This window comes from Lepeophtheirus salmonis, chromosome 5 (assembly GCF_016086655.4).
Source record: "Lepeophtheirus salmonis chromosome 5, UVic_Lsal_1.4, whole genome shotgun sequence".
NCBI lineage: Eukaryota > Metazoa > Arthropoda > Copepoda > Siphonostomatoida > Caligidae > Lepeophtheirus > Lepeophtheirus salmonis.
In genome coordinates, this window is record NC_052135.2 from 70,235,212 (window position 1) to 70,252,114 (window position 16,903).

The 16,903-nt window shown below is 32.2% G+C and overlaps 1 protein-coding gene across 1 annotated transcript; it reads left to right on the forward strand.

Moving 5' to 3' along the window:
- Window positions 1–2,806: 2,806 nt before the first annotated feature.
- Window positions 2,807–15,872, forward strand: LOC121118121 (uncharacterized). Its single transcript, XM_040712667.2, has 3 exons — window positions 2,807–4,221; window positions 4,414–4,675; window positions 14,668–15,872. The coding sequence occupies exons 1-3, from the start codon at window positions 3,400–3,402 to the stop codon at window positions 15,273–15,275; spliced, it is 1,692 nt and encodes a 563-aa protein (XP_040568601.1). The 5' UTR covers window positions 2,807–3,399; the 3' UTR covers window positions 15,276–15,872.
- Window positions 15,873–16,903: the final 1,031 nt, after the last annotated feature.

Genomic DNA, 16,903 nt, shown 5'->3' on the forward strand with positions numbered 1-16,903 from the left:
CTTATTCTACAAACGAACTAAGACCTCTAGCTAATATCAGCTGCGTGTTATATGATTTAGCGGAGGGGGGGGCAATGATTTAATGTAAAAAGGAGAACTTTCTATATTTAGAATATTTTTAGTGCAGGGAAACTTTCATAACTTGTATTTAAAGCTAATATATTATTAAGCACTAATGGTAGTACTCAGCATTGTCTGGAGATATTAGGGATAAACAAACAGCCACATTTTGTTTCAATAATACAGAAGATCACTTTCTAACAAGTCCTCAGTGTTCCTCTTCCTTTTTCATGATCACACTCAAATGTTGTTACTCAACACTTAGACGTTCTCGCCTCAAGAATAAAAAAAGAATTATAACAGCTTGATATTTTCCTAAATATGATTTGATGAGCCAGGGAGTACTTTAGCTCTCTTATAAACTTCATCTAGAGTCCAATTATTTTTATATAAATTATATATAAAGTACTTACCTTTTTCTCTTATTAATATGAGTTGAACTAAGCGTCCACAAGATCTCATTCATTACTATATGTCAGCGTTTTATATTTTAAACAACTCTTAACATAAACTGTAAATATAAATGATATACATCAGGGAGCACTATATACACTGCATCTTGTATATAAGCTCAATGCGACATGCAAAACCCCTGCGAGACTTCATCAGTATTACTATATTTTTATTTCTTAAATCAAAAATATGAATAAGATATATATTAGGGAGCACTATATACATTGCACCCTGTATACACGCTCGATGCTACGTAAAAAAGCGCTTGCGAGATTTCATTTCATTGTTATTTATTACATAATGACATACAAATATAAATTTTGTTTTATTAATTTTGATATTATTTTAAATAAACAAAGGGTTAGTGAGAATTCTTTTTTGAGAGAGAGAGATGTTAACACTACGACAATCTATTAAAGAATAAACTAAACAATAGCACCAACCGCTTTTCATTTTGTAATCTGTCAACTCTGTTTTTATTGTACAAAAATCCCATCTCTACCCATTATATCAACCATTCCTATCTAAATGTTTTGAGACGGCTGTCGATTTCTTTACTCTCAAGTCTTAGTCATTACTGTCTAAAATGTTCGTTGCACGCGAATTACATCTGATTAACCTCTAAATATTCCTCAATTAAGTCAATAGTATCTGAACAGTTGGTCAAACACCGGTTAACTTCCCTTTAGGGATGAAAGGTTGAGAGATCCCATCAAGATTTCTACGTGCTTTGTTTATTTTCATTTTTTGTCCTACTTACAAAAATATTTTTTCAGGGTTTACAGAGGCCAACATTCTCTCCATTCATAACTACCACCACTCGAACAACGTGTATTAATGTCCCACACGAAGACGAACATTGATTCCTATTAGACATCACTTCTCCAAATATGACGTCAAACATAACAAAAAAAGAAACTTGCACATATGTTTTGATGGCATGAGTGACTTAGATACGTAAATATTACCTACATATGTATATATGTAGACATCGTCGTATAAATAGCAAAGATTCCGCAAAGGAGGGCCGGTAGTCGAACAACAACGACAACAAAAAGAAACAAGTTCTTTAGTTTCAACTACTCTAAGAAGGTATTAAGAAGATATTACATTAATATATTATGTAGACATGCTACAGGAAAACAGGAAATAATAATAATATATAAGAAGGTAACTTGATATGAAAAAAGTATCAAGAATTATAGGATTTTATTTGAGCTGAAGTGAACTTGTTTGTCATTGAAGTATTATGGATTTGTATGATCAAGAAGAGGACGTTTCCTTAGTTTTGAGGATTGTCTCGAGCAACGTTTTGTTATCTTTTCTCTTCTTCTTCACTTCTTATCGCAGTATACGTAAAAAAAATATACTACATAACAAATCACCTTTAATCCCTGATCTAATTAATTTAAATCATTTGTTGATATACTTCCTATATATAAATAAAATCGCAGGGAGTAGATAACAAGACGTTTAAGAATTCGATAGGAGGTTATTGTAATATATCACTGAGCATTTATTCCTCAGAAAAGGGAACACAACGTTACTAGGCTTTGTTCTAAGCAGTCGATGTGAATGCTTCTCCTCCCTCCGGCCTCATATAATCAGTATTCTGAACGTTGATTGGTTGAATTAGCTCCCTTTAAACTATGAACAATTCCTAACGATTATTGAATAATTATTCCATAGTTGGTATGAGGTGCCTAACAACAATAATTAACTGCCCCCCCCCCACTTGTTTCTTTTCTGAGGAAGGTTTGCATGTAAAATATAAAACTAACGACGTGTGAAAGATAAAAGGTACAAAATCATATTATTCAATAGTAAGAATCAAATCTATATACCAGAGGACGAAACACGAATAGATAGCTTGAGTAGATTCCTTGTCTTATTAATATATTTTTCCAACGGGAGATGTCGCTTTTTATGATACCACAGATGAGGACATTTTACCCCTCATGACGTATCAAAACTTGTTCTTCTCTTTGTAGAATTAACCTTCTTAGTTATTTTACACCCACCCAATTAAAAACGTGCATTGTTATTTTAGACTAATATTCAAGTATACTCCACCCCCTAGCGGACAAAAAAGTTCTTGCATAGCCAAATATATTTGCCGAAATACTGATCTCGTGGTCTTTATTTCGCCACTTGGTTAATAGCTTTGATATTGGTTTGTCAATTCTTTGTAACTTTTCTTTATTTAAGGATATTGAGCACGGGAACTTTGCATAAGATAATGAAAATACACAACTGATAAGTAAATATAACTAATAATTAATGTGCAAGAATCAGTAGAAGAAAGATAGACAGCTGACAAACAATAGAGTGTCTGAATTATTATGTAATTGGAATAACGCCGTGTTTTGTTAAAGGGAAATTTACCTCTTAAGGGGCCCTTATACTTATTTAGTATAAATAGGGATAATATCTCTTTGATCTAAAAGAAACAATTTTTTTAGAGACTTTTTTTATAGTCTTAAAGAAAAGTTGTTTTTGTTATTGATCAGAGAGTTGATAATTCACGAATTTATTATCCCACTCGTGTAAAGAGTGTTCCCTGTCACTTATTTTTTTTCCGGGTGGAGAATAATGTCCCTTTAAATAGTAAGAATAAATAATATGGGAGTGTATAATATTTTCCATTATATATGATGTGAAGGTATAGGCAGCTAGCTGTACGTGTGTGCGTGCTTGTTTTATAGCTGGTAAGCAGACCATGTGGCGGGCACGCATAGGAAAAGAGATAGAGCAAGTGATCGCGTCTCCCTCACTTCTTTTTACTTTTTTTTAACATTAGTCTTCAGTCATTAAATTACAAGGATTACGTCGTATACTGTGAACATCTGAGTCAGTGGTGTTGTTGTGACGGATGACATTATTAACATGAAAGATAAGACCAGTGATCCCAAAGTCTCCTCATCAAGTTTAGGAGAATTTGTTCGAGCAGGAGGAGAAAGACTCTCTCTTCGCTTTGAGAAGGAACGTAATCGAGAATGGGTTCAAAAGTTTTCGAGAAAGGATTTGAATCGAAAAAGTGTAGCTACCTCCTCTCCCTCATCAGAAAGGCAGTTTCAACCCAAAGTCCCTAATCGGAATTCCGGAGCCTCTCCTCTTCCGCAAAGAGAGAGTGTTCTCCTCAATGGACATAACACTACCCCTGAAATAGAGGAGGAAGAGGAGGCAGGGCTAAGTTGCGTCATTTGTATAGGATCCACAGGAGCAGGTAAAAGCTCAACCATCTCTAAATGCACTTCTCAAAGGGCAAAGTGTAGTTCAGGAACGGAAAGAGAAACCAAGAAGTGCGCCAAGTATCATAGATTAGGAGAGCATAATGGTTCTATTTGGGTAGATACCGTTGGATGGGATGACATTGACTGTGAAGACGCTGATAGTTTCAAAGAAGTCCTTCGATTCATTGATAAAAATGATATTATGAACGTCAAAGCCATTTTATGGAATGTTATTCCAAACATTCGACGAGATGCACTCCTTAGTAAGCAAGCTGCAATTATTGATCTCTTTAAACCTGGTGAGATATGGAATAATGTCATTATTGTACTGAAGCAGTCCATGAATCCGGAGAATGACGGCAAAGGGGCATTGAGAGCTGCTTTAGAGTATAACGCTTATGCAAATATTCAAGTTGTTGGCTATCGCTTTTTTGAGGATCCGACAATCTCTGAAGCGCAAAGAGAGTCCTTGAAGGTATGTGTTTCGTCGATCTAGATTGTTTTGTTTTTCAAAAATGTCACCTACTTATGTAAATTTAATTCAATGACATGCACTTCCTCATTTAACTTTCTCTTTCCATGTTTTGTTGATATATACTAATTAATTTTGTGTAAAACTCCAAGTAATGGCTCACTGAATTAACTTTTTATCCTCCTTATTTTCCAGGACCCAAAAACTCGCGAGGTTTTCAATATTAAAACGAATGAAGAAGTCAGAGCTATCATTGATGAAAAACTTGAGGATATTAGGGACCCCATTCAAGTTGTTTTTCATAATTCCAAATGTGCAGACTGCACAGAAGTGGGCGATATCCGTCTCATGTCATCATATTGTCATATGAAACCCTATCGTATTCATCCAGGAGACATTGAGCAATATCATCCTAAGAAAACAGAGTTATTTCATCCGAGCGAACATTATATTTATGGTGAGAGCCTTTTATAAATACATATGCACTGGGCCCGGAGCAAAACTATAAAACTAATGTAATATTGACGATTCATGTGGTTAAAATCAAGATATTCTAAATTCTTAGATTTTTATCATGTGGATTGCACAAAAAGGTATTAAATATTCCCTTACGGTACTTATCAAATACCTATAAGAACATTACATATAAAATCGCCTTTTTGAAGAAAAAAAAGTGACTCGTTACACATTTGCTCCGGGCCCACGAAGAATAAAAATGATGCCTTCACGGTAAATTTGGAGTTAAAGAATCATTGTCAATTTAATGTCTTGATTTATAATAAGGCCTGCTCTTAATTCCATATATTTGACTAATTGAAGTTAAACTTTTCGTATACATATAATATAAATTGACTTGTTAGTTACATTTTTGCTTGGGGTGAGGATACTTTGTCAAGTTTCTCTTTGTATATGATCATCATATGTGTTCTTCTAAAAGTACATAACAAATGATGGAATATTAATTAGTTATGTATACCATATTTTCGACCTTTTAAATCCAATAGTAAAACAGAAATCCCTTCATACAAGTATTACTGCGATAATTATTTAATTAACGGAAATACTTAATAATTATTAATATAAGTAGGAAATATTCGTTTATAATTGTCTTGTTCTTTGATAAGAGTTCTATTTAAAAAAGTGATGTAAGTATTACTTCACTTTCGACATAGATACAATGTATCTTAGTATGGAAACTCTTTTTCTTTTTTTTTTTTTATAAAAAAACATATATTGTATTCTAATTGATACGTATATATACTTCGTTATTTGAGTGATGGTGTGATGAAAATAATGATATAATTCAATGATCCCGGATCCGTGGGATAGCTTATAATAATTAGTCTTCCTCGTAAATATACTGACGTGCCCAAATTTGTTATTGTAAAATCAGTTAAGACTCGGTGAGAAGCCGATTTTTCCCTGTTTTGTGATTTTTTAGACCACGGTTTTACCTCACTAACACTAAACTGTCCATGTTTATGTTTCTTTCACCCTAATCAACGTTCTGTAATTTGATAGGTTGAATTTGAAGTTTTGTTAAGCTCTGAGTAATTCCAAACAATAATTGAATAATAGTTCCATGGTTGGGACAAATTGGCTAACTACCAACTGATTTTAGAGGTGTTTGGCATTGGTGGGATTTCTTATTTATTACAAACGTAGTTACAATTTCAAATGTAATTGTAACATACTAGAAAACTACACATAAAAATTCGTTGAAAGATCCTATAAGTCACTTATGATTCTCATAACTTGGCTTGATACATTAGACGTATGAACGCACAGTCTTAGATTAAAAAACTTTGTAAATTCGAGTCCTTTAGGTAACTTTGAAATGCAGCCTGTTTCGTTCTCTTTGGATAAGAAAGAAGGTTTATGAAGAAACAAAGACCATCGTTCTTTTGCAATTTTAGATTTTTCCAACTGTACAGAGTTTTACAGTTTTCCTCGCACTCTCTAACGACTCGATCTTTGACTACCTGACCGAATCCTCTCAGTGGTTTGTCGCGCCACAGCCAACCACCTCTCTTCTTCTGACATATCCGGGATCATAGCGAAGTGGTAATCGCTGCGGTTTCCTATTATAATGCAAATTCTTGTCCTTTAATCCAAGAGTCTTGTTCATTATGAACAATCCGTCATGTCTAATGATATTTTAATTGATAACGGAGAATTAAGTGATAAGCACTTCTTCCATTGGAACTACCGTCGTGTTTGATTATTTTTCTTTTATCTTAATATATATTATATTAGTGATAGGTATTATTATATCAGTTTAAAAGAATTTTCCCATTTTTTCCTAAAATCGTTATAACACAAAAATTTACTAAGGTTTTTTTTTTTTTTTTTTGTCAGCTGTACATGTTTCCATACATTTCCCTAATCAGGTTTCGGAATGCTGATCGGTTGAATTAAAGTTAGCTCCCGTTATGTTCTGAACAATTTCTTGTCAATTTTTGTATACTAAAACCGTAATTGGGAAGAATAAGATATCTACTACCAACTTATTTCGGGCCTTTTCCCAGTTATATGATGAGAAAATTGTGCGAGATACAATAAAGGGAATCGTGTCGTAAACTTTATTGTATCACGCAACCTTTCCGCCAAAAATAAGAAACATTATAAAGCCCAAAAATTATTTGGTTAGCAAATATGTGAATCATAGCAACTATTAAATATATCCATTGTAATCCCAAAGTATCAATGTCAATATTTCTTCACAATTTCTTAAATGAATTAAATATGTACGAGAATATATTTAATAATATTAAAATATTGGTATTTTATTCTATAATGTATTATAATATGGCCTAGATATATTTTATTAAGAGCGTAATTCATTTTTTGACAAAAGAACGTTGTAGAAAGGGGAATATCACCCCTCTATGCAACACCATCTTCTCCGGGGATGAAGCCTGCACATAGTTATATTTTTTAGTGTCATTTTTTAATCAACCCCATTTTTTGTAGACTGATTTTGACTACAAGAAGGGTCCAGACTTGTAGTTGTACCCAATTGGTTAAAGTTATAACGATGGTCTTAAAACGCTCTATAATTTCCAGAGCGTAGCATCACACTAATATATACGTACATCTATGTAGTATGTAAAACGAAATTAGGCCAATCAAAAAATAAATAAATAATACATCAAAAATTTCCCCTTGTTGTGAAACATTGAAGTTTGTTTGACTTTAGTAATTGCATGTACTTCATCTTATTACATATTATTAATTATAATTAAAAGTCAATAATTTCTTCAAAAGTCGTTCACATTTGACTCATTTCGTAATACTTTCTATATAGTGTATCCTCACAAAGAGATGTGCTATAACTTATATGTAGATACGTGGTACCTATTTACGAGAGAAAAATATTGACGTAATCTTTTATTTTTTATATGATTATGACAAACACACTTATCTCCTTCTAAATCAAACATCCCTGCACATTGATAATCTAGTTTTTCATCAATCATTTGGTTTTTTATGCTTGAAATTGTATTCCATTGGTTGATTTGGGACTTTCTTATTTTTGATGCTCTGAAGCATCGGCGACGAAATGTATTTTCAAGTGGGGGAGGGGGGGACAAATTACATAATGTTGACGTCATCTTTTCTTCATTGGCTTTTTGACAGAAAAGTTTTTTTATAAATGTCAAATTTGACTATTAAATTTTTTTTTAAATTATTTTAATGTTGAATTATTCCAGAATAGACTAAATTTGAACGAATTTTTCGTTCAAATCATTGGGAAATTGATTATTTTTCATATTTTATATAGAAGGGGAAATATTTGTATTGTAATAACTAGTGATGTCCAAATTATGCAAATAAGATTTATTTGCATTTTCGACTTTTATTTTCATTTTCCCCCGTCATTTGTAGGTAAATCATATTCAATTATTTGAGTAAAGGGAGGATTGAGTACGAGTTTCGGAGGGGCAAGGTAAGAATAACAGGAATGGATGAATCCATTGGCACCATGAATCATAAAGAGAAAATTACTCGGATATCATCAGTGCAATAAATAGAAACGGCCATCCAGTAGAATTTATTTTCAATATATTTACATTCATTCGAAGTGAAACCCCATCTTTTTAAATCGACCATACATAGGATAGTGCTCATTAAGGAGCTCGGTGGTATCAAGAATTGTACTTGTGTGCCTGACACAAAGTATTTGCCATGCATACTTTGCAACTTTAGCGCTAAAGCCAACAGGAAGTGTGCCCTTAGAACAGGATGGACAGGTACTAAAAGAATGTATATTTAAGCAACAAGGGAGACAAAGCTACACAGAAGGTGCTCAACGTCATCCCTTAACACGATAACGACGATGGCGTCTTCAATACTGCCCTAATGAAGGCCTTGGTCTCTGCTAATATCCCCCTTGCCAAGATTAACAACAGGGAGTTCAAATACTTATTGGAGAAGTACTCTAAGAAGACGATGCCTCCCCGCACCACCATGACCAGGACAATGAAGAAAACAAGTAAGGAGTTAGTGGGCAAAATAGAAGAAGGTGCTGCTGATTGAGAAATTTTAACTATATATTTGTTTTATACCAAAATACATCTTATTTTACCGTATTTATTTCCATTTTTAACCTTTTTCTGTATTCTTGGGTTTTTTTACTAGCATTTTTATGCATTATGTGGACATCACTATTAATAACTATAAAAATTCCACAAGAGTTTGGGGAGGGGGAGCAATGGCCACTTGCTCCTATGATTCCGGCTCCACTGCTTTGGAGTCTTTTATAGGATTGAGCATTGTTCACGAAGCTGTAAGATATAGATTATATCACACTAATATTAGGCAAAGAGGAGTGGTAATTAAATCACGGAACCTGTTATAGTGTGAATAACATCATTTTTGATTATAAATTCGTATTTCTGTAAGCTAATATGATTTTTTTAAATAATTAAACTGCAGTATTTTGGCATTGTTGTATTATTATTGCTATATTATGTGGCATTTTAATCAACCTTTCCGTTATTGTGGTAGTATTTGAAACTTTGTCCTCATGGAGTAACACCTCACTGACATTAAAGTTTACAATGTATTTATAGAATATCATTTGAGACTGTTTCTTTTTTAGAAGAAAGGTTGCGAGATACAATAAATGTAATGCTGTGATCTAATATGCACCATATACAAAGGAGTATATATAACACAAAGTTTTAACCTTTAACCATAATATTCTCACGTCTCTAATGTTAGTTAACATAACTGGTTCGATGAATATTTTGATTAATTAAAAGCATTACTTACTGGGTTTCTCAGAGAATTTGTCTAGGACTCGGTAAGGAACATTTGATGTTTAATTAATTAATATAAACAATTAGAAACTAAAAACATTCATGGACAAGTTTCTCACATATTGTTATACACTATTGATAGACAAGTACAGGTTCTGAGAAAAGATTGGTTAAATTGATTTTTAATTGACATGCATAAATATGCTCAAGTTGCGTGATGGCAACTGTTGAAAATTTAGCTCCACTTTTTCTTAGTAATATTTTATTTTAAAAAAATATTATTTGCTTAGAGTAAGCTGCCAGGGCTAGCCTCCTCCCTCCTTATCAAACAGTAGCCTCTGGATTGTTCCATATGATTTATTCTTAAAAACAGACTTAAGCCTTCTGTGAAAGCAAAAAACAGACATTTTGAATGAAGTTTTACATAAATAATGTATTTCTTATTGATAGGAAAATGTACAGTGTATTCGGCTGTGAGCTATCGATGTGATTGCTTCTTTTTCCCTAAGCATTGTTATGAACGACGTTGATTGGTTGAATTAAAATTACCTCATGTTAAGTTGTGAACAATAGGTCATGAGCGTTGTTTACGTATTCTAGTTTTTAAATAAGGTAACAGAGAGAGGCGCCGTATTGTGACAAAATAATACAGCTCCCTGCATAATAATTATCATTATCACATAGAAGAGATACCAGCGCCATCTGGCAATCTTTACTTATATTACCACAGGCTACAAAAGTCATAATATTTTTTTTTTTGTTTCTTCATGCCCTATTGCAACCAGTTATTGAATAATAATTCAATAGTTGTAAATAATTGGCTAACTACCGATGAGGCATGAGCGAGCAGGGATGTAAATCCGGTGAAATTTTTAGATTGGCCGTTTTTTAAAATAGGTAATCTGAAGAATGAATTATTATTATTATTATATTCCTCAGTAGTGAACAACTTCTCATAAATGCATTCAAATTATATTCAAAACCTGATTAAACATTCGTGTGTCCTAATAAAAGACGGAACGTAACCCTGAGGATTTGTTGCGGAGTAATTCTAGCAAATGTCCTTGTTTACAACCTTTTCTCATTCCTCCTTGTCACAGCTGATTGTAGCTGATCTAATGACACGTCATGGGCATTATTCTTTCTCTCCTCAAAACATTCTTCAAATTGTCAGGGTTACCATGTTGATTTTCCATTCCACACTGGATTTTCATCTTTGATTATACGCCTTTTGTCTATTTATTTTTGTATGAAAAGTTCCGAGATACAATAAAGGTAACGACGTGTTTTCCACGCATTAAGTTTTATTGCTAGTCAATTTTAATTAATTGCTATTTTGTCGTTTAACCTTTAAAAAACACATTCTAGAAAACAAAACTTTGGGTGTATCACTTGCAATGTTCATGAACGTGCCATTGAGTCTCAATGATCCGTTTGCTCGATTATTTATGTATTTACAATTTAATGTAGTCATGCATTCACCTATCAAGAATTTGAAAATGTAAAGTCACCTTGCTTATTATGCGCTTTTTTATTTTCTATATTGTTAAGTGCTAAGATGAAGACTTAAGAGTCACTGTGTTTATTTTCTTTTACTAACCTATGTATAAAATATGTGAAGGTTTGAAACAATTAAATGCACAAGATATACTTTTCTGTGGCTTCCACTCTTTTAGAGATTTCTTATCTTCATTTAAAGTGGATCTTTAAGCCGGAACATCATTTAATTTCGAACACTGCACTTCAAAATATATTATTTCCGTTATTTACTCTAATTAGCTGCATCTAATTATTAGAAGGAATTGATTTTGAATTGAATATGTATGATATGGAGAAAATAACAAGTTGTTATATTTATTGAATCTCACAAAAAGGCACATAGAAATAAATTTGTACTAGTCGACCAATTTTTCACTACTATTACTAATTAAAATCAACAACAATTACATACTTGTATAAGGTGCTTTGTTGCACCTATTTTGAAAACAAAAACTCATATTATTTCTATTTTATATTTGTTAAAATATGGCGTAAAATAAATATTATAATATATACTGGATTTTTCACAATGACAGTAATAAATTCTTCCTCGGCTCTCTCGATATTATAGATAATACTAATCGACAGCTGACCGTAAAGTGGAGTTTTCTTCTCCCTTCTTCACTCTGCATAATCATATGATATGATACTAGTATTATAGAGCTTAATCACTATATTTTCTCTATTATTTGATTGTTGAATAATCGCTACAATTGTTCACAGCTTCACAAGAGATAATTTTAACTCAACGAATCATCGTTTAGAAGCAGGAACAACTGACAACAAAATACAATGTTTTTTGTTGTTAGTGAGGCTACACTGTAACAAAACATTCTGCCCCACAGGATGGCGTAGAGATTACAATTCTGGAACACAAATAACCAAGTAAAAAAGGCTTATACCCCATTGTTTGAAATTTAATGATTTTTGCAACTTACGTATTAAGTCGTGTGGATTTTCTGTCTGAAAATCCTGGACCGTTCTGAGACGGTTATGATTTTTAGTGCACTAAATTTAAGGAATTCGGTCTGGACCGATCTCAAAGAAAATTTGGTGTAGATCGGTCCCACAGAAAAAAATATGTTTAAAATTTGGTCTAGACTGCTTCTTTAGATGAATTACTGATGATGTCATTTGTATTTCAAAATTATGAACATCGGAACGATATGAATTAAAATATGTTGCATAAATAATATTTGGTTAGTTTATAAATCAGTATAGCGTAGAAAATCGCTCCAGAGATTCAGACCCAAACAAAAATCTGTCTATATATGTAGACACAAAAAATGGTTAACAAATTGAGAACGATTAAATTTAGGTTTATTGTCTGAGATGGCGGTCTGGACCGAAATAAGAGTCCTTAGCGGTTGTAGAATAAATCAATAAAAACCGAAACGAAAATAAAATCGGTCTTGGCCCAAGTCTCAAAACTAGTAGTAACCCTCTTGCTAAATAAACATTAAAGCAATTTGATTGGTTAAATGCGTCTATATGATTTTAAGCAGTGGAGATTGACACACTTTTATTTATACTGTAACTACTGCCATGCTAGCAGCCAAGAAAGGCCATTTTTGAGGCCATGATATAGCTAATGATATCCCAATAAACCAGTAAATATTTAAATTCTCTGCCTCTTTTATTTTCGAAAATATGGGTGAAATTGTACTCGGGAAATCAACTACTTCATGATTTGCTCCCGCACACTGTACATATATGGTTAGGACTGTAGATTATAAGAATGTTGGAAACTTCAACAATAGTGTTGTGTTGGTCCTTATTTATTCGGTCTAGTCAAGTCTTAGGACCAGTCTGATCAGTCCTTGGAGCCGGTCCTTTAGACGGTCAGTTCTTAGGACTGTTGATCCTTGGAATTTTTCATAAAAATATTGATGGTTCATGAAAGCAAATAGGATATATGTATTAAGATTATGGCACATGTCTTACAAAAAATGTTATATTTTTCATGATAATACAATATAATACGAACATATTATAGTGTTACTAGATTATAGAGTTTATTTTATTATATAACATAATAATTAAAAAGGGGGAAAACGCTCTCATTGACGTCACAAAGGGATCCATTTTACTTTCTTTAAGGACTGACAAGTGGGACTGGACATGATTATTTAGGAACAAGGACCCACACAACGTTTTTATTTTATTAAACTCATATTATAATTCTTTCATTCTTGAGAAGAGAACATCCAACTATTGAGTAACTATGTGTGATAATTTGCTCAGAAAAAATCTAGAGAAACACAAAGGATTTCTTGTGTAGTTGTTATCTTCTATACTATTAAAGGAAAAATTTGTCTGTTCTTTGACGCCTAGTAACTAAGGGAATGTCAGTTACTATCCCTAGTATTTTTATAATCCAAATTATGGAATTGCAAAGTACGAAGACTAATCCAATAATTAGGAATGTACTCACTTAGCAAGTTCAATTATTTTTCCTTCAGAATATAACATATCCACAACTACACGAAATACAACGTCTCTATTAAACTTTTAAAGAGTAGAACATTTATTATCTATCTACCTAACTAAGCCTAATAAAAAAGCATTCATATATTTCTTTCTCATTGGTTTTAATTTCGCCTAATAAGCTACATAAGACTCAATGAAAACATGACGTTACTCATTAAGGAGTGCTTGAGTGTAATCTCTTAATTGATAAGTTCAAAACTACAAATGATTTCTTTTGTGTGAATTTTAAATGCTGCCAGAAAGAAATTAAATCTTTTAAGAGCATCAACACATACTGAATTAATTTAAAAAGTCATGAAATTTTATATTTTTGTTTATAGTACTTTACATGAACGAAGTATATGTAAAACATATTGTAAACAAAGATGTCTGTTTCTTATATTTAACATGAGTAGGTACGTAATTGTTATATGTAGAATGAAGTAATTTGTAATGAAAAAACTACATTTAGAAACTATTGAAGGAAACCCGGTTGGTACGCGTGCTTTTCCCTGTTTTTTTCTTCGTGATTTAATCGATCGTTGTGGTATTAACTTCTCCCTCTGAAGTATGCATTATTGCCTATTTTTGGTATAAATTGCTGTAAAAAATAAATATATATATATATAAATGTAAATATTTTTATATTTTACCTGCACTAATGGTATTTTAAATGTAGTAGAATGTTCTTTACTTTTAAGCAGTAATTCATCCCCCCCAATAATATAACAGGCATTTGATATTAATAAGAGTCTTAATTCAGTAATACCCTCCTCTCCTGTGCGTCACTCCCGCCTTCTCCTCGCGCTCTTTTTCATTGCAAACTACTCAACTCTAATTATATTTGTGGCTCGTCAACAAAAAGAAAAAAAAATCACCCAAGAAATATTTCCACATGATGTAAAAAATTCATTTGACGTTTTCTCCTTTTCTTCAAGATTGGGCATCGTTCCTTTAGGAGTCTCCTGTTTCTGTTTTTATTTTAGTTTTTTTCTGATATTATATCCAAAGTTAAACCCATTAAAACTACATGAATGATGTTATCAATGGGTGGGTCTTATATTTATTATGTTCATAAAAAATATATAATGCGTATAATTTTCTTCAATATATTTTAATGGAATAATAATGATTATTACTTTATCAAATAATCTTTTTTTTCTTACTACTTTTTCAGAGCACGATGGTATACTCAAAAAGCCATGGTATTCCATTAGCTGTTTGTGCCGTATAAAACGTTACTCATGCTGTAATCGAAAGTCTGGGAAACAAGGATGTGCAGCTAAATGGGCATGCTGCAAGGATCCAGTTCAAAAGCATCGTCGTCTTAATTCAAAAAATAGTCCGAATGGCTATCAGTATCAAATTCCCACTTATAACATATCCCCAGGCTGTAAGACCCGTTACAAGTGCTGTAAGGTAGACACATCCTCTGGTTCACTTGGATGTCAATCCAAGTACTCTTGCTGTAGTCAAAGGATTCGTGGTGGATCTCAGAGACTCTCTCAAGATGATGATGGCTGCCAAGTTGTTTGTAAAAACTGTAACAAACCCTGGGGATCTCCTGCTGGAAATTGTTTTAAAAAGGATCACAATATTAAGGATATCAATTGGGTGGAGCCTAAAAAGGAGGAACCCTCTTTCGAAGAGGATTCATCTACTCCAAGTACCCCTGAACCCTTTGGCATAAAGAGACTAGACTCTGATTTAAATGAACTTTTGGATTGGGATGAAAATGATGAATATGTGGATTTAGTCGCGCCTGTTATTTATCATATAGTTTAAACCAATTAATTATTTGTTTGTTCGTTGTTGTTGGTTTTGATTGGCTCCTTACTGACACTTTCAATATTATTCTATTACTTTATATTTATATCATATAAAGATATTATGAGTAATGCTAACTTATCATCAATAATTGATTAGATTATATCTTGTATAAGTGTCGAGGAGAAAGCTCTGTTCTTAAACAATTAAAAATCAACTATAATCAAGAAAATGATTATATTAATTATAATTAATAAGAGTCAGTCCTATTTAGTTAAGTGTGATGAATTTTTTAACCAAAAAAGAATTCAATATAAATGAAGCTTATTAACTTATCTTTTTTTTTTATATAGAAAAATTGTGTCAATTCGACACTTGACATAGTTTATGCTCATGTGATATCCATTTTTTCATTACATTCTACATACTTTTTTTTCTTAAGAAAAGTCCCCATTTTTTGTGCATGCATTAGGTCTTTAAATTGTGTCTTTCCGCTTGTTATGTCTTAATTTTTAAAAATCTATAATATTATTTTTGAAATTTTATAATTACTATTATTGAGTCATTATTTAAATTTTATATGTAATGATTAAAATACATATTATATACATGTTATTTTAGAATCATTTAGATTTGTTTACGAGTCGGGATTTTTTCTTATAGTCTATGTTGGTCCTTTGATCATTTAGGTCCGAGTTGAGCCTGAAGCACGTCGTTATCTTTATTGCATCTCACAAATTTTCTTCAGAAAAGAAACAGGGGAAAAAGGTCTAAAATCAGCTTGTAGTTAAGCCAATTACTCTTCTCAACTATGAAATGATTATTCAATTATGTCTAAGAATACTTCAAAGCCTAATAAAAGCTAATTATAATTCAACCAATCAACTTTCAGAAGACTGGTTAGGAGAAAATAAGCAGAAACATCGACAGCTGACAACAAAAACAGTACATTTTTGTGTCAGTGAGGTAATACCGTGAAAGACACAGTTTAATTTGGTGTTGCTTAAACTTGAGTTGAATTGTAACGAGTGGATTTTGATAAATTAAATAGCTTTTTTAACAAATGTTTGACTTCCACCACACTTTTTGATAGTGACACCAAAGAGTATAACAGTTACCACGAGTATCTATATATCGCCTTCCTTGACGATTACTGTTAGAGTACCGCTGTTATCCTCCATGGCCTCATATATGTCTATCTTGACAGCAATCAGTACGGTACATCAAATTGAAAATTCTGGGAAGCCTAATTACATAATAGCATGACCTTGTATTTCTATTAACCTGGATCATGCCCATTACTTTCAATGTATTATTTTCCATTCAATGAAATACTCTGAGTTAGTACTTTGATATATTATTAGATATTACATATCTTTATTATTAAAACAAGGTGTGTCTGTTTGTCGACGCCTAATAACTATGCTAGATAGAAACAAAAATAAATTATGATTTATCTGAAAAAAATGATTATAACTAATTATTTCGGTGTGGCTGAAAGATATATCAGATCCCTCACATTTAATAATGACGTTTCTTTTTATTGGATTTGTCTTTTGTTTTGTTTTGCTGCTGCTGTGGAAACAAAAAGAACTTACTTTGTGATTGAATACATCCAAGGAGTATGTACTTATATATATATAAGA